At 37.4% G+C, this 19,321-nt stretch overlaps 1 protein-coding gene across 1 annotated transcript; it reads right to left on the reverse strand.

Moving 5' to 3' along the window:
* Nucleotides 1-454: 454 nt before the first annotated feature.
* Nucleotides 455-14,694, reverse strand: BNC1 (basonuclin zinc finger protein 1). Its single transcript, XM_080397553.1, has 4 exons — nt 12,167-14,694; nt 11,763-11,998; nt 8,601-10,528; nt 455-6,544 (listed from the first exon to the last, which is right to left on the reverse strand). The coding sequence occupies exons 1-4, from the start codon at nt 12,378-12,380 to the stop codon at nt 5,863-5,865; spliced, it is 3,060 nt and encodes a 1,019-aa protein (XP_080253679.1). The 5' UTR covers nt 12,381-14,694; the 3' UTR covers nt 455-5,862.
* Nucleotides 14,695-19,321: the final 4,627 nt, after the last annotated feature.

Raw genomic sequence — 19,321 nt, forward strand, 5'->3', positions numbered from 1 at the left:
ATTACAGAGCAGTATAAGCAGCCAGCATGAGCCTAGGTACTCACACATGTAACTTACGGTCCTTGTTGAGACGTGACTCCAGTATTATATGCCCTGTTCTACTGAATTAATTGAAATTACTCCCAACTTACACTACCATAAACGAGAGTGGAGTTAGGTTTAACATGAATATGCAGCCCTATGCATATGCAATTATACTATGTATTGATATATGTGTGCATAGATTATCTATGCATGGAGTGCACATACTGTTGTTCTTATAAATCAGCAGATTCAGATAAAATAAATATTTTTCTAGAAAAGGGCTTGTGTGATGACTATAATTAAAAATAATAATTTTGGAATTAAAATGAGAATTCTGATTGAAATCTTTTTGCCTGCTCAGTTTTGCTGCAGTGCAAGTTGCTCAGTACGGATCTTAACAATAACGTGTTACTTGCAGCTCAAGGATCAAGGATTTTTTTTTTTTTTTTTTTTTTTAATTAGAAAGCCATTGCAGTTTATCATTGTGACTGAACAAATGTTAGGACTGGTTGTTTCTAAATTTGAATGGATACAAAGAGGAGGTGAAAAAAAATTCCGGATTGGTTCAGTTCATCCCTGATAGTCATCTCACTGGTAGCTGGTTTTATGGCTTTAGGCTTCAGGGAGAAGGGCAGGCTGGGCTTCCGGACCTGAGAAATGCTAGTCTGTGGTAGGAGATGTGCAGACAGGGAATGAGTAGGAAACATGTTACACAGCTTAAAAAACTTGAGTCTGGCACAAAACCTCAAAAAATCAACAGGAAAGCTTCACAGGTACTGAATTCTCTCACTTATAATATGACAGGGAAGGCTTGGGCTTTTTCTGGTACATGGGACTTCTAGAACCTTTTTTCAAGCAGCATATCAACATGCTTTCCCAGAAAGTGGTAAATAATTTCCACAGTCCATCCCTGACAGTTTCTTGGACCTGCAACTACCTTCTAACTGTACGGTCTTCAATGATTGCCTCTACTTAAATTTGTAAGCAAGATTCAAAAATCTTCTGGAATTATTAAGAAGAATTCTTAATATTAAGAAGCTTGTTATCTTAAGCTTCAAAAGAGTGGTAGAGGTGGGAACTAACGATAACAGTAATAAGAGGACACATTATGGAAATCCCTATGCTGAATGAGCAGAAACTATAGAACAAGATTAGTGACCAAAGATTTAAAAGACTGAAGCAAAGACGCAGCTCACACTTAAGACATGTTTGAATTGGCCTTAATTTATTGAAAAGAAAAAAATTCAAAGAATTTTAAAAGGATGCTGATATATGGTACTCCTTACAGTTCAAACTTATGAGAGTTTTGCTAGACTATGGCAAGCACAAATTTGACAAACTCTTTTAGTACTGCACTCAGGAGTTAAAAGCAACTTTTCTGCTTTTTAAACAAATGCATCTACGGCAATAATGGCAAGTAATTCACAGTCATTTTTACCAGTTTAGGATAGGAGCTACAAAGACACAATAGAAAGGGCTACAAATGCTTCTATGAAGTTCTAAACTGGTGTAGAATCAGATGAAGTGCTCACCAGAGAGGAACTATCACTTCATGGCATTACCTTTCTTTTACCCTTTTATAGTACAGACATGAAAGCTGAAGGGTGCTCACAGGGAACCAAGCTATCAGGGCTACAGCTTAACAGGGTGATGTTTCAACAGTACATTTGCAAGTTAGTAACTTCATGTAATCCGAAGAGTGCCAAAAGACACGGGAGCCGGGGGGTGGGGGGTGAAGGCAAGGGGAAATTAAAAACCAGTCTACCTTCAGAAACATGTTTGCTAAGGCCACGTGGATATCTCACCAGCCAGAAAACTGTTCAGAAGAGAAGAGTTTTCCAAAAGTTTTCCGAGTAATTCAAAGCTGACTTGATCATGCTATGCATACTTAATCCAACTTCAACCCTTACCTTTTATATATTGACTTGCCCTCCCCTCAAATGGGGGGACCGGCAGTAAATGCTGCTCTGAACAAAACCTGTAGCCAGGCTTTCTTTACAAAACCTCTTTGATCCAACCTTCCTTCTCTTATTGCATTGTTGTCTCCTTCCCAATTCAGAGTCAAACTCTCATTTCAGTTTGGAAATGAATGCTCACTTGCAGGCTGAATGGAATCCTTATGGGCTATATCACAAGCTCTAAAGGTATTTTTAGTTTAGCTGTGTTTCTTAAACCTATGCTTGCTGATTAATCAGAAGCTGCTTTTGAACCCTTTTCAAGGAGGACCTGGCACCCTATTTAAAAACCCTTGGATGAAGTCCAAGTAGTCTAGCTGTTTTTTAGGCTTCCCTATTCAATGCAGAGCATCAGACAGGTATTTTCAGAACTTGTTTCTCCACTTTGCTGGATCATGCACTGTAAAACTTCACTAAGATTCACCAGAAACAATAACCTCTGGTTTTGCCGCAATTCTTTTCAAAATACTTAGAAAACTGGAGCTATAAAAACAGATCCCTTACGCTCCGTTCAAGATGGATTTCTGCAAATACTGCTGTAAGCACTAGGACACTCATTGTTCCAGAGTGATATAGGCTTGCAACCCAGAACTATGCAAAAATACCTTATTCTGAGAAACTGGATGCTCAAACGTACAGAGTGGCTACCCCGCAGCGTGCATCTGTGCCTTCTTCACAGAAAGATGACAGGATCTAGTTTTTGAGGCTCTTGTTTTCTAATGGGGGAAAAAAAAAAAGAAAACAACAAATAAAATGGAGCAACATACTTGAGCAGCAAGGGTGGGCACATCCAGGCCCAGCTCAAATCTCACGTAAAGATCTGAGCCTCCAACTGTACATACAGCATCACAGAGGTAAATATCTCTGGAACTGAGCCTCAGTCAGTGGAAGCTGCTTCAGCTTTCCAGACTGACCCTGAAAAGCTTAAAAAATAATGGTACTACTATTCTGAAGTGAGGTTGCTTCCTTCAACATCTGTGGCGAATATGTGATACAGGCTGCTATAAGCATCACACATATTTAAAACTAACAGGAGATGTTGAGGCTTGGTCCAGCCACATTGTGGTCATTAGGAGGAGGGAGCTACACAAATGCTTCATGAGATACATATGCTGCACTAGGGGTACTAACGGCTTAGCCTATTCTGATAAATCTCCCATTCTGTCCAGATTTTTGAGAAAAAACAAAAAACCCTTTCCAAAATATAAAGTATAAATAGGGTCTGAAATATCTGTCTTGTAGCACAGTTCTCAATGATATTTGCCTTCTGTTTAGCTGATGGCATTTAAACTAATCTCTACCCTTGCCTACTGCACGAAGAAAAGAAAAAAACCCACCCTTCAATAAAATATCTGACAAGATTTATTACTTTATTTCTAATAGCTCGTTAAAATAATGACACTTCCTTATTATAGAATAAGTTAGCACCATTGTCAAAACAGTGCTCTCTGCAGATGGAATGTGTTGTCAGAATTATTTTATAAAAAATAAAAATGAAGAGTAGTATTTTTTCAATCACAAAAGCCTACTTTTCTGAATCAACCAGAGGCATTATTATTTGTTTTTATTAACACATACAAAATTATTAGGGTATACAAACGTGTTTCCTTTTTGGACACAGTGAAAGTTGAATTAACGGGCATTACAGCATTCGTTTACATCACACTGTTTCAAAAAAAACCACCGTTTATGATTAAACAAATAGGTTTTTAAATCTATCTATCTATATAAAAAAGAGCTTGAAATAGCTGGATAACAAATCATTGATTTATACTATCAAAAGGCCGGGAGCAATTGTGTTTCCTATGATTGTGTCCTTAGCTTTCAAACCATGATTTCCACTGATATGAGTTCCCATTCAAAAAACACAACCAAACACACCCCACCCAACTCCCCCCAAAATAACACAGAACACCAACCCTCCTCCAAACACAAAAACTCAAAGCAATGGCACAACTTTCCTCAGGCTAATAATTTTTCCTGACAGCTTCAAGCACAAATGGATTATTTTAAATATCACATAAACCTACTGTAAATTAAAAAAATAGAAGATTACTTTTCACAATGCATGGAAACCATTTCTAGTGAGCACAAACATTTACAACTGTGTCATGTTTTTTCCTTGCATAACCCATACTCACACACAAACCAGTTTTCAAAAGAATTAGCGAAATATTCAGTCCACTTTTGTTTCTTTTATACAATATGAAATGGTTACAATACCATAGTATTTTTAAGAATAAGTTAAACATCAAGACATATGGCAATAGCATTGTACTATTATTTCTACATACATATGAAATCCAGAAATTCGGTCTATTTTTATTCAGTCACAAAAAATGAAAAAAGACTAAGATCCAGTTATACTGGAACACTAGACTAGTTCTAGAAACCACAAATACTGTAAGCGCTTTGGTATAATATGTACAGATTGTGCTGTCGATATCATGCTTGCATACTAGAATTGATCAACAGATTTCAACTGGTGAATTAAAGTAAAAAATAAAAGGTACTGTAAGACTTGCTTTCTTAGTTCTTTTTCTTTTTGGAAATGATTCAGTCAAAGAAGATGCACCACAAGCACACACAGAGCATTTGTATGATGTGACTACAAATTAAATATTAAAGTGTTTTTTAAATACAATGCAAGAACAGTCTTCTTAAGTGCATAGAACATAATGCAGAATACTGTTAATTACAGGGACAAGTACAAAGATATTAAACATTTTAAGATACGGAACAATGTTCTCATAAAAAAAAAAAGAAAGAGGTGTGAATGAGAATAAGCATTCTTCTATTGTTACAAAGATCAATGTGTTTTTTCCCCCACCAGTAAGAGAAACAATAACTGCTGAATCATGAAAGATACCTACTGCATCCATTTTATCGCTGTCTCTCAAAGGCTTAGAATTGCTCCTTCAAACTCTTAAGCAGTTTGGGTATTTGGTTGGGGTTTTTTTTCCCCCCAATTTTTCTTTTTTCCTATTTTTAACAAAAACTTTTATTTTCCTGAAAGTGGAACTCAGAAAGTGCATTTTAAATTAAAGGATTTACTTCCCCCCCCCCCCCCCCCTTTTATGGATGCATTTGCTGTGCTTTAGAAGTTTTAGCTTAACCTATTCATTCTTTCTATCACTACAATTTATCAGAATGTCTCAGATTTATTCAGGCAACCCTCCCAAGTTAGGGAGCCCCTCCTTTTACAAAGCAAATGGTATTAAATTCCAAGAAAGCCAAAATACCGCAGTTTTTACTCAAGTGAAATGTCAATTTAAAGAGTAAGGACTGCAGGATTTTCAGAAGATTTGGACTGTATGCAAAGTCTTCCAAAATTTGTATTTTATCTTTTGGATTTTGGGATATAGTAAACTGCAAATATTATGTTCAACTAATACTGCAAGTCAGCTTCAGACTGGGTTCAGACTATGGCCTCAGGAATGAAATGGTAGCCCCAAAACTCTCAATGCAACCAGAGGAAACTCACCCCAACCCTTACTAATTTCTTACATGACACAACAACTCATTTAACATGTAAACACAAGGGATGATGGTTCTCATTTGAAGCTCCTATTGTTGGCAAGTAATACTTCACAGGTATCAGAAATACTTTAGTTAATGTCTCCCTATTTCCCCCATTTCTAAGATGCTTTCATTTCTTTACAGAAGCTTTAGCTATTTAACAACAAATCAAACAATTGCACAAAAACTACAGCACCAAGCTTTGCTAAATGAAACTGCTGGCGAGCACACACAGGAGAAAAGAATGTGACGGTGGTTGTTGAGTGGGCTAGAAGTCAAATGAGTTTAAATAAAACTAATGTTAACACATTCCTTAATTGAAATGATTAATTCTTAGCAGAAATAAATTAAGATCAGCATGATCTTACTGTAGGCTAGTTGGTGACGCAGCCAGACTTTTGTGCAGATTAGGGTTTTGACTGTGCCTGTTCCGACTGCGAACAGATGAAAACATTGTGTTGCAACCCGGGACTTTACATTTGTGGAGCTGGCGGAGATGCACAGTTTTGTAATGGGCCCTGAAAGTTCCTTTATTACTGTAAGTTTTTTGACATATATGACAAGTTATTGGCAAACTGGAAGGTAAATTTGTAAAGTTTTGATTAGCTTTTTCAATTAAAGTACAGTCTTGGTAGAGTTCATCATTGGGCATTAGGCTGGGTCCTTCACAGCTTTCATCACTATCATCCAAGGGCATGGTGCATATTTCACTTCCTCCGTCAGAATCCCAAGAAGAATGAGCACTGCTCTCAGATTTAATGCTGGAAGTAGTGCTTAGATCCAGAACAGCTCCATCATTCAATGGATCGTATCCATAACTCTCAGAACAGGGTTCTCTAATTTTGCTCATTGGAAAAACGAAGCTGCCTGTTCTGTTCATTCCTTTGAAGATTACAGAAGTATGTCCAACATGTTGTTTTAAAGACACATCTTGGCAAAACTCCTTAGCCATGTCTTTCAAGAGGTATGTTGCATTGAAATGGTTGTTGAATTCCAGTGTATCTTTAGTCAGAAGCTTATGATGAAGATTTAGGTTTGAACTATGTCTAGAAGAACAAAGACAAGCTTAGCAAGAAAGTGTTTTGCCCCACTTAACAGCTGTTTCATAATGATCATTAACAAAGAAAAAGAAATCAATATTTAGTAGCATGCATGCACTGTATACTTCTAATTTGACCCACTGCCACACTGAGAGTGCACATGGATGATTCACACGTGACTGGATATCTGAACTTGCTGGCACTGGCATATACCAGAAATAACTCTACAGAAATCAATGTTTCAGATTTTCTCCTGCATTGTGGATAGCTGTCTGCTCCACTAGATCAAGTGCTGGGCCTAAAAGAGTTGGGGGACAGACTGAAAACCTGTATATTGAACTGAGATCAGAGAATGGACTGAGCAGGGGAAGAAAAAAGATCCTTTCCCAATGGACAAAACAGGAAAGGAGTGACACCTGAGTCTGCAAAAAATATTGATCTTAAGTACTGTAACTGTGTGCCAGGATACAGCTGTACGTATCAGTACAGAGCTTTTCCTTGGAGAAAGGAATATTGCATTTTATGCAACTTGCAGGTTTTGAATGGGCATCTCCAGATCCATTTTAAAACCACCAAAAGATAGAAAATCACTGCTCCTCACTGAATAATATCAATCAGCTTACTGGGAAGAAGTTCTAGGCCCTGGCTAGAAGATTCAGTTTATTGCAAGACAGGGAAAACATTAATTTTTCCCCTTGCCATCATGCTTTAATCAAACCATGAACTGTTCAAAAGGGCACAGAAATATTTTACACTTGCAGTCACAGCACCCTATGTTAAAGTCTAGAAACTTCTGCAAAGTTGTTGCAAATAAATAATGTTTTCCACAAAGCTCATGAACTTTCTTGCGAGTTGACTTTTTTTTTTTTTTTTTTTTTTTAAATAAACCATCTTCCAAAAGCACCTATGTTAAAACTTAACTGAATACATTGGTGTGGGAAGGAATTTGTGGCATGTGAATGCAAATCTTACTGCTGGCCTTCTTTCCTGTGGCCCATATCACAATTACAGTGGAGAGGAATTCACATCTGGGAAGACGCAGGCAGCAGATCAGGGTATGAAGCCCTGCCAGCAGCAGATGAATCTGTGCATCTCAGATGCAGCAGCCAGTCCTCAGAGACTCATCCTCTCTCTGGACTGCATCAGCTGGCTCCAGGACTCCTAGCAGATTACAGACAATCTAAACCTTGTGTCACCCTGAACTACTATCCAGGCACGCTTCCTGCAGCCAAAAGCTGCTGCAACACTGTTACAGGGGAGTTAGAAAACCTAACAACACTTCATCACGCTTTCACAGGTTTGTTATCCATCACTTATCAATTCAGATGCATAACTGATGGTCAATGATAAAGCTTCAGTTCTTGTTTCTCAGCCTATGCGCATAACAGGCTGAAATAAAATGATTTACAGCAACACAATACTGCAGCTAACAGTAAACTGAATCAAGCTCATAGTACAGTTTAGGAATCAGTACACAATCTCACCAAAAAGCACTACCAATGCGGATGTACACCAGATAGCGTTAGTTCAAGTAGCACTGAGTAATGTTACTTTTGTACTGACACAGTAATCTCGCTTTTCTTATGGGCTTTTCCCCACCAGTCTGTTCTGTCAAAATCCTTGAGTGAAGCAAGGACAAGAGCAAGTGAAGATTTCCTGAACTGATCTCATTGCTTTTTCATTGAAGAACACTGTATACATTAAAATACACATGAAAGTACATATTAAACATGTAAGTCCACACATGCATCTACTGGAACATTGCTGAATTCATACCCTTGTGGCTTTCCCTTTATGTTCTAAAGTATTCTTTCAACTATTGCAGTCTTTATCAGTTATGAAATTTTCATGGCTTTATTTAATACCTTGTAGTCTAGTGGAAAGGAAATGTTTCTTTCAATGGATTTTCATTTCATGAATGTTCTGATAAGTTATCGTACCTGTTATACGAGGATACACAGAAAATCTTTGCAGGCTCCATTCCTCAAACACTCATTTTAATTTCAAATTAGGCTCCATTGTGATGGTAAAATAAATACAATTTTGTTTATAATTTTCTTACCTGTCTCGACTTCTACGAGAAGGGAAAGCAGCATTACAGCCCTCAACTGTGCAAATATGCATTTCTTTGAGATGTACATTTTTAAAATGCATTTTTACACTGTAAGGGTTTTTAAAAGTCTTCTTACAGATGTCACAATGAAAGCGGCTTTCTTCCTTCTGAATCCCTAGTGCATGTTGACTGACATGATCCATATCTTTAGAGTCTTCAAAACAAGGAATGGCAGCACCCCTGTTTGACAAAGTGCTGAAAAAGCCCCCGGTCAGCAAGTGGTGTTGCAATTCAGGGCAGTCATTTTTAGGAATCCTGCGCTTTGACTGCTCTTTAATATACATGGGGGGTTCAGTCACTGGTTTTATAACATCATTGTGGTGGTGTTTTGGATCTTCATATATAATCTCATGGGAAACTATTTTTAATGGTTGATTTTCTTCTGGTTTAACCTCTTTCTCACAGTGATGCAATTCATTCTCAGAGATATCCTTGATGTATTTGTTATTTGGCGTAAAGACAGATTCAAAATACTTTGGGCCCTCTACCCCAGAGACAGATTTCCATGAATTACCTGAATGGGGGTGCTTTTCCACCCTGTCGGTCACCCGCTTCTCTATCTTATGCTCACAGGTCTCAAGCTCTCCATCGCTTACCACTTGCAGACGTGTATCATCTTCAGAACTGGCAATATCACTGCTTTCATTAGGTGCCTCAACAGCTTCTTTCTCTATCTTAATAGGCATGCTTGATTTACGAGATTTCTTCTTGGGTAGCATGTCAAATGGCAATTCATTTGAAACAAGCTGCTCTGGTATTGAGGAAGAAACAAGAGGCAGAGAAGGAAGAGTACCTGGAGTATTAGCAAGCTCAGCTGGTGTGACTGGACTTCGATAAAAAGGAAGAACAGGCTGTACTGTCTTCAGGTTTGGAAAGAGGACACCGTTCTGTCCAATACTGGGAAATCCAGCCTGACCCTTTGAATCTGTACAAGAGTTGGCATAGCTAGTAATAGTTCTGCTATCTGGAGTTAAAATTGTAAATTCTGTCCTTTTACTATCTCCAGGTCCAGCAATGGTCAAACCATTTCTTAGATCTTTATCCCTGTTATTTCTATTCATTGGCATATGGAGTCTGGGGTTAGGATTTGCACTATGACGATTTCGACTACGCAAAGAGCTAAATACCATATTGCAGCCCTCAATTGTGCATTTGTGCTTTATCTTCAGATGAACAGCATTGTAATGTATTTTCAAAGTACCTTTGTCATAAAATGTCTTTTCACAAGCAGTGCAGAAAACACGCCCTTTCCTTGGCCCGGTGCCATTTTTTTCCACAGATTTAATTTTGTTTTCTGGAGATAGTGCTGTCATTTCAAGCTTTGCTGCTGTATTATGTGAACTGGAATCACTTAAAAGGGCATCATCTTCTGTTTTAGTGGTGATATCTGGACCATTTATGCTCCTCTCATTTTCAAGTTGAAATGGCGCAGAACTAGAAGTTAAGAAGCTGCTTTCAGAAAATGGTATCTGAACATCTTGTTTAGTTTCATTGCTATGGTCTTGACCTTGCTCAATCAAATGTCTTTCTGGTGGTGAACCTATCAAAGGTGGAGGCACTGGGCTGAAAAACTGAAACGGCAGCATGAAAGCCATGTTATTTACAATATTCTCAAAGGGATGAATGTTGGTGGGACTCATTTTGTCCAAGGAAGCAGAAAAATTAGGACTGTGTTGATTGCAGCTCTCAATGAATGCCCTAATATCCAAATTGGCAGTCGGTGGTGGTATTATAATCGATTGCCCTTCTTTCTCTTGAATTGCCATTAACTCTACAATGGATTTAGTTTCTCCAAAACGAAGAAACTGCTGCAAAGTAGCCAGTTCTTCTTCAGTGGTCATTATGCTCCAGTGATCCAGCACCTTTCCTGAAGCATCCTAAAGCCAAAAATATTTAAATGAATCGGACATTAGTTAAGGCAAACAAAAAAACCCTCCCCCCAAATCTCACATTTTTTTAGGGACTAAAAAGTCTTCTCTAGTGAAATGATAACATCATTCTATTTAGTGAGAGATTAATGCAATCTGGTGGTACTTTCTTCCAAATTTTACCACATTGGTGATATTATTTCTTTCTGAACGGACGGTAATACTTTCCAATAAACTATTTTTTCCCACAAAAATTAAGACGCATCATTTGAACAACAGTTAGTATCATGTAAGTACAGACAGCAGAGATGAAGCAATCAGACCAAGATTTAGCTCCTCATTTAAGTCAAGTATTCTTTCATTGCAAGTTTAATAATCTTCCAAGCAACTAAGATCAGAGAACAAATGAACCTGTATTGATCTATTGCCAGTGTTCACAGAGCACAGCTGTAATTACACTAGAGTGTTGGAGTTCTTTCAAACTCTAGCTATGCCTAACTTTTCCCAATAACTACAATAAATATTTTATCACAGAACATGTATTTGATGGCCTACTGAGATTTTTCACAGTGCATGTAAGAGTTTCTAAGATGATGAAGAACGTAACATTATAAATTTTTCATGTGGTAGAGGTTCAAGGTAATTGATTCCATATTTTTAATCCTAACACTAAAAAGCAAGATTATCAAGAACATTAAATATTGATTCGTGTCATAATGTAAGATCATAATGTTACTTTACATAAAAGGTAAATTCCACAGTGGCAAAGACTAACATCAATGTAAGCACATAGGGCCAAATTCATCCTTGATGTAGCTCCAGTAAGGTCAGCAGCACTACACGAGAGATGGATATTGTCCCTGGTGTTTAAAGTGATGGTGAGTTTATTTGTCAATGTATTATTCTGCTGTATAAAAGTAAACTCACTGTTCAAGTAATACTAGAGTAAATTCTGAAGCCTTTACTTTGATACATTCCCAGTAATTTGTTCTTTTTATCTTGGCTTACTTTTGTTGATAGATTTAGGCAAAGTAGGAAGATTTCAGTTAAGCCTGCCTAAGAGGAAAACAACGACCAAAAATCCACACTTTCTTTTCTGGCACTGAGCTTGTACAAGTCTATTACTGCCTATCAGATGTACCACACTGTTAATGCATTGTGAACCACTGATAAGACTGAGCTAGAAATCATTATGAAATACTACTTAGCTATCATATTTATATAAAAAAGTCCCTCTAAATACCTGTAGCACATATCCACGTATATAATCCTGTAGTGTCCAATCCAGAGCATGCAGAATCTGTATCACCTCTTCCTGCTTCAGAACACTGAAAAGCCGATCTAGCAGAATTTTAAGGCGCACGGGAATGGCTTGGGTTCCATACAACATGAGGCTACTGATATCAAACACAACATTGGATTGAACTATTTCTACCTGGCTTGATGGGTAGAGGTTGGGAATCCTTAATTTGCTCAGAGCTGAAAATAAAATCACAAAATATAAATAAACTTGAGTCACAAGAGGCAGATAAAATTGAATGTAACTCATATTGGAGGTGTGTGTGGGGATGAGGGGTGACATCAAATGCATGCTTTAGTGAGGAAGATCCTAAAAGGTTTTATATAGATCGTAAGAACAAATATTACCATGTGCTACCCATCCATGCCGGCATTGGTCACATTGTCGCTGATTTATTTTCCCAGGTTTGAAACATTGACAACTACAGTTCACCAGAGTGCATCGGATAGCCTGGAAATCAATAGAAAGGATAATAGGTAATATATAAGCACCATCTAGAGCATGCAGATTATACATATACAATACACCCATAAAATCCATATGAATGGACAGAGTTAACATAGCAGCACATACCTACCAACATGCATATAGATCATCCAGGCAAAACCTGAGTTTTTCAAGACCACCTCTGCTTTAAAGAGAATCGGTCACCAGCTAGAGCACTGGAATATTATGGAGGCAAAATATTTAATAACATACAAAGCAACACTGCTGTGAATTTATTTAGGTTGAAGTGCATTTATAACAATAAAGAAGTGCTTTTTCACATTCATCTAAGCTATGATCTTCATGTAAGATCACTTTGTTCAGGAAGGTTTGAAAACAAAGACATACAGATGAAAGTCCCACTCTCTTCAAGTTTTGCTGGAGCTCCATGCTGCAGTATAGGAAGTTCTAACGAGCAATATGTTAGCTCTGCATAGGTGCCATCCCTTACGTACAGCAGCATCCACATAGAATATATGTATCCTGTCAAAGATACCGGAGTTCACTAACACTTCTCAGTAACAAAGCTCACCAAAAAGTACTCCAACGCCTCAAAGACTATAGCAGTCACATTTTGTAAGGGAAATGTTTGAAAGATAATAGGCCAAACAGAGCACAGAAACAGACAGCAACCAGTTGCACAGTTCAATTTGTGCATTACTTTACTCTCACCAAGGTCATCTATAATGCAAATCAAATTAGTATTCAGATGTTCCTGATCAACAGGGTGATATGAACTTGCTTCCTGGAATATATGCTTCCTTCTGTATGTGCCCATCTGCTGCAGAAGGCAGGCAGACAACTCTGAGGTCCTAGTTAAAGCTCCGTAGGGATTGCTATAGAGCAAAACATTTGTAAGCTTCTGTATTGCTTAGATCTGATACTGAGAATAGTTCCTGCACAAATGGAATATTTATTAAAGAAGGAAAAGTGAAGAAATTAACATGTAGGAGGTCTGCACTGGAATACAAAAAAAAAAGTTAGATTATGAAGTTGTAATATGTCTGCATTTTTCTGTTTTTAAACCAAAACTTTTCACATTTTAAAGTACAGAGAGGCAAGTATGAAGTAAGGCAAAGGTATGCCCACTATGGGCTGCTACTCCTGCTCCTTGGATCTTATGCAAAATGGCAACTTCCACTACTTATTAACAGCCATAGAAAAGAAAGACAAGACTCAAAGGAAAAAGTAATGTCTTTTCAGGCATGCCCCCATTGGCACTTTTGGGAAACATACAAAGCAGCAAGTTTTTGGACCACCAGGCTAAGAAAGATTGATGCAGGAAATGTTTTAAATGAAAAGGACATGAGAGAAAGGTAATTTAACTTAGATTTGCAACAGGCATTTCTTTAGGCTTGAAGATTTTGACTGACTTGGGGCAGAAGAGGACACTACATAAAATAGTCTACTGTGAACAAGCATATGCAGGACATTTGGATGCCTAGTGCTTTACATGATTGGATTTGGACTGAGATTTTAAAATCTCAGCAGCTGGCTTAACAAGGAGTTAGCTTACATGTACATCTCCAAACTGCAGTGACTTGATTCCGAGATTCATCGTTATTTGAAGGATCAGAACAAGCGGCAACAAGGCTACTGAAATCTCTGAATCACTCTGCCTTTAGTTTTTTAAAGGAGCCATTACAAAATACTGAATTCTTGAGAAAAGCTCTGTGCTCCCCATAAAGTCGTAAAATACACATCAGTACCCTATGCAGTCTGAATTACTTCACTTTAATGGATGATATATTTTCACTTAGATGCTAAAATACTTTCATATAACAATAAAAAGCCACAAATTTCTTACGGAAAAGTTGGACAAAAAGGTTATAGGTGGCTGCTAATTCAGTTCTATCAAACAATAGCAAATAATATGATATCAAACAATAATACAGTTCAAGCCTTCTACCTCTGTACATATATAACATTTTCTAACTTGCACAGACTGAACCCCTTCCATAGGCAACTCTGCTAGGTTTGGTAAGCATTCCATGAATGCATCTTTTGCAGTCCCTCCAGACAAAATTACAGGAGTACTTCCTTTTTCTGCAAGAAGTAACAGAAATATGCACAATGAAAAAAGCTGTCATGATGATAAGTTAATTAAGATTTCAAAATTTTTTTCATTCCTTTTCCTTTGGACCTGTTCCACAAACCACTGACCCTTTTTCTATTTTTTCTTCTTAATTTGTGTACTTAGACAAGAGAGATATACCCCACAAGATCACAAGATCTTGCATTTCATAGCTTTGTGTAAGATCTTTCCTCTATATGCTACATCTTTTATTTTGTTTTCCTGTATATGTGTAGAAGACTGCACATGCAAAACCCAGAAAAAGTAAAAGGAAGACATTTTGTTTTACATATAGGAAAGCGGTTATTAAAAAAAAAAAAAGTCCAGCTCCCCTTTTATTCTAAATATGGAATTGATCCCTGCTCAAGTCAATACATTGCTGCTTCTGGACATCCAGTCTTAGATGTAGTTAGGTTGCATACTGCTAACATATCAAAGGTACACCCTCAAATCAGGGATCTGTTGCTGACTTAAAAAATTACTTGTATGAATCCCTGAGAAGAAAGAAGCGTGATTTTCTGATTGGTATAATTTCCCTTCATTTGTGCTTGTCAGATTCTGTCTCCTAAAACTTTTCTAGCAACATTTGTGTTAATATAGTCACAGAGAGTATATAACATGGCAAAATTAACTTTTAAATCATCAGTGACTCACAATTTTAAATCTCCATTCATTGTTCGACTTAAAAAAGCACTTGTAAAAGAGGGACTTTGATTATCTCCCAAATTAACTTATATCACTTTAATGAAGAGAAATTTAGCAAAACTTCATGAGATTAATACACTTGCCTTTTGCCTGTTAATCCTACTATCCTTAATACGCCTATTCTAAGGTACTGTAATTACATCAAGTCATTTAATGAGCATTATTTTCCCAACAAGTGAAATGTACACACAGTTTCATTCTACAGAACAAAGGAATAACTTTCTAGATTGCATATATGCAAAGCTTAAAAATCGCAATTAAAGGATTGGAAATGCAGATGGAAATTAAAGTGGAAATTCTTTTAAGTGCAATACTTTCATTCAGGTCTATTTTTTAGTTTCATTTTCCAGAAACTTAAGGCAAATATTTAAAAATAAATCTTATGCTATCATCAAGGATCTTGTTACTGCTTTCCAGTCACTCTTTCCCTCACAAATGGATCTTTCCAAATCCATTATCAGAAACACTTCATTTTTGAAAAAATAGAGTTGAAAATTCTGATCAAAATTTTCTGTGGTTTTAGCAGCATGGCTGTGGGAATCTGAACATCAGATTTTTAATACAAATGATTCCTCATGAGGAGAGACAGATTAACCATTAAACTGGCTACTGAAAAACATTTAACTACTAATCACTGAAAAAGAAATCTTAATATCTGTTGCCTGAAAGTCATGACTGCTGACATCTTTTTTGCCAGATACTGATGTGGCTTCGATTATGCTTTAAAAGTTACTCAACGTTTCTTTACAACTCACTTGCAGCCTTCACAGCTAAACAAAAATACAAGCTAACGGAACAAATTCATTTTGATTCTGAGTTTATAATCAGGCTTCGTTGCATAAAGCAAGTTTGAGATCATCTGTGGTCTCCTGAAGTCTTTTGGGACCTATGCTCACTCGCAACATACTAACAGCAGGTGTAAAAAAATGCAGCAAGAGAAGGGCAGTATGACTGTACCAAATTTCATTCACTGTGTAAGTGCGTTCTGGTTTGACAGCACTTTGGCTTAGGAAATAAAAAGTCAGCAAATACTGAAGACCCTGTCAGGACCAAATTAGAGATCTCTGCTCACGCTAGAAAGTCAGTCTGACTCTCTGCATGTAGTGAGAGCTCCAAGTGCAGACCCCAGTAAAATGGAAAAGCAAGTCCCAGATTATCCTGGTAGTATTCAGTGTCAGTAATGCACAGGACAGCACCCTTGCTTGTTTCTGGCATCCAAGAAAAACCTTTGTCTTCTTTGCACAAAGCTACCCTCACTTAGAAACTGCTTTTTTTAAGCTGCTGTTATCACATGAAGAGCATGAGAGCTTTGCTGCTCTGCTATAAGGATTGCTGACAAAATGGTGTTGTTGATGTTGTGTTACAGGAACATCTTCTGAAAGCAGGGGTTACAAATTCCTATCAGTTTAAAACATAAGTTTGAAGAAGAAATAGGAGTTACATGAAAGAAATGTGTGTGAGAAACTTTCATTAGGTGAGATACAGCAGGTATCGCTTTTCATGTCCTTTACTGAGGTATTCAATCCATAAGGCCATGTCTCCTATCCCAGAAAAAGTAATCCTGCTGAATATATGTAACCCTCTGAGAAAGGAAAGAAGTGGGACAGGTCCCATTTCTGCAGAATAAACTTGCAGTGGCTCCACAGTGAGAACACTTGTGGAAGAAGAGACAAACTTTATAAGGGGGGAAGAAGATCAATCAGTAAAGCATTAGAATATTTCTTATCTCTCAATCAGCTAAAACATGAAAGCCTTTTTACTTCTTAGAGTACAGGTAACAATTTTCTCACATATTAAGAATAATCCATGGAAATTAAGCTCTCTTTTTGGATTGTAGAAACAAAATTAAGCATGGTACATATGTCTGGTTATTAGGAAATATTTTTTTGCTTACACCTTGTAAAAGATTTGCAAAAGGAGTAAAAGGATGGATACATTTACCATCTCTTAATTTAGAAGTACAGTCAACAGCTAAATCAAAGGCCAAATGCAAATCCACATGCATCTTTTAGTAAAGAAAACAGTAACTATACATGAATGTGAAGTTGCCTTCCTGTCCAATTTGTTTTCTTTCCTGTTTTTACTGTTATCCACCAAGTTTCTTGTGGTTGCAAAGTTTAAATAAGTCTTCCCTTTTCATCACCCAGTTAAATTTGATTAGTTCAGCATTTGAATCCTTCGAGCAACCACTGAAAGCAGAGACAAATTTAAAAAACCTTATCTTGAGCATCTCCTTCAATGCTGTACTTTTCCACATATTATAATGAGAAAAGTTTTGCTCTGTCCATTTTTTGTCAGGCAACTTTTGCTGCTTCCCCTAGGGATATATTCCACTGATAAATTATACCAACTGTCAGTTTTTTCGTGATTTAAAACAAATTTTCAATTTACATTTTGTCCACCTTTCTTTCACTGTATCACAACCTAGCTGTGCTTATCTGTATTAAACTAATAATATCTGGTTTCATCTATCCCACATGTCTTTGTATCCATTCTGTCCACTCTATAGTACATATTTAGCCCTTGTGCATGTTCTTCCTAAACACAGTTTCAGGTTTTGATACTCTGTTGAGCTCCCTGCGGTTTATTGGAACTAAAATATATCCCAGTGTATTTCAAGTACAATCACAAATGGTGTTGGGCTGCCCCAGATGGTGCAAATACTTGTTGAAGACCTAGCCCAACAATTAAGCCTAAACTACATGTTGATATTATATCTGTTAGAGTTTAGATTAAGCATCTTACATCTCTGTTGTTCCTTGGAGGGCCCCTGCAGCATCTTCAGGGAAAAGCTCTGGGCCATCTTCTTCTTCCCGACATGCTCACCTCAAAGAGGAAATGGGTTGCCTGGAGGATGGACAGAATATGGAAACCCCTCGCTGCCTGTAAGTAGAGCTGGGAGGACACACAGGGACCGGGGAAAAGGGGGACCCTCACCAAGTAATAGTGCACTGAAATGCACTGAAACATACTGCAAGTACCGGTCTTGTCTGATGGCAGGGCCAATTTGAGAGTTACTCTGCACAAAGCAGACTTGGTCCATGCTGCAACCCGAACATGTTCAGCTCAGTATTGTGGTGTTTTCTTCTGTCATGTGTTTAAGGTTCTCAGTTATGGCTGTGGTTAAAGCTATACTGGTAAGTTACATACCACCAATAGTATACATACACTGCCCGCCTTTAACAACTTTAGCCCTTGAAACAAAGGGATTTCCACTCCTGTACATTTATGCCTCCTCAAGGGCATTTGGTTGTTGCAAGTTCTGCTGTTTCTACACTAAAGTTTAAAAATCTTGAAGACTAAAATAATTACATAAAATTATTAGAACAAGGAAAAGGTCCTTGTAAGATTTTTAATTGCAACGGGCTGAATGCTGCACACATTTCCACAGTCTTACCTCACAAAAAAAATGTTTCTTACAAAGTAACAGCTGCTGTTAATACTGTTATTTAATAAACATAATAAGTAACAAGTATCTTCCATAAGAAGCAAACAAGTCTTACAGTTTGTTATATCCAGACAAGAGTCTGGTATCTTCCATGTTTTGAGCTTTTAATTAAATAGAGAAAAGTTGCACATGGATGTGAGAGAGTAAACAGCACTGACCAATAGCTCCAACCTTCTCCATTACAGACATGTTTAAAATGCTAGTGCCCTAGATGATTCATTTGACAAACTGCTTATTAACAAAATAATTTAGCAAAATTCTTGCCTCCTGCTTAAGAGACCAACTAGGAGAGAGATGGGAAAGATGGAGATGAGCCACAACTTGCCTTTTACAGTGCCACTGAACACAAAGTTACACTCACAACTCAGTTCCTAAATCCACAACTGCTCCTCAATAACTAGGCTGGTTTTCATACACATTGACCGTGTACACACCTACCAAGCTGAGGAGATGCAAGAACCTTTGAAAAACTCAGACACAAAGCTTTTGTTTCAGAGGCCAAACATGAATTTAGGAGTTGAACTTAACACCTACTGTGCTGAAAATTTTGGCTGGTGCTGATACCACTCAACTCCCACTTATCCCTTCTCTGTGGGGAAAATATGTTGTGATTTTTACTCCTAAAAGAACACAAAGGCCACAAGTTGAATACATTTTCTAGATAAGACCACAGAATACATCCCATTAATTATCTGGATCCTTATGTATATATTCATATTGTTTATTTGGGCTCAGATACCAAAACCTGACCTCCTTTTAAACAGCCACAGCCTGAGAATACACGTAAAC

This window comes from Falco punctatus (assembly GCF_963210335.1).
Source record: "Falco punctatus genome assembly, chromosome: 7".
Lineage (NCBI taxonomy): Eukaryota > Metazoa > Chordata > Aves > Falconiformes > Falconidae > Falco > Falco punctatus.

Bases quoted from the DNA above. Each gene is read 5' to 3' on its own strand.
- BNC1 (XM_080397553.1), bottom strand. From the start codon at position 12,380: ATGTTAACTCTGTCCATTCATATGGATTTTATGGGTGTATTGTATATG. The intron at 10,529-11,762 runs GTATTTAGAGGG...TTTTGGCTTTAG, and splicing joins TACGTGGATATGTGCTACAG to GATGCTTCAGGAAAGGTGCT. The intron at 6,545-8,600 runs GTAAGAAAATTA...TTGTTCTTCTAG, and splicing joins TCTCGTAGAAGTCGAGACAG to ACATAGTTCAAACCTAAATC.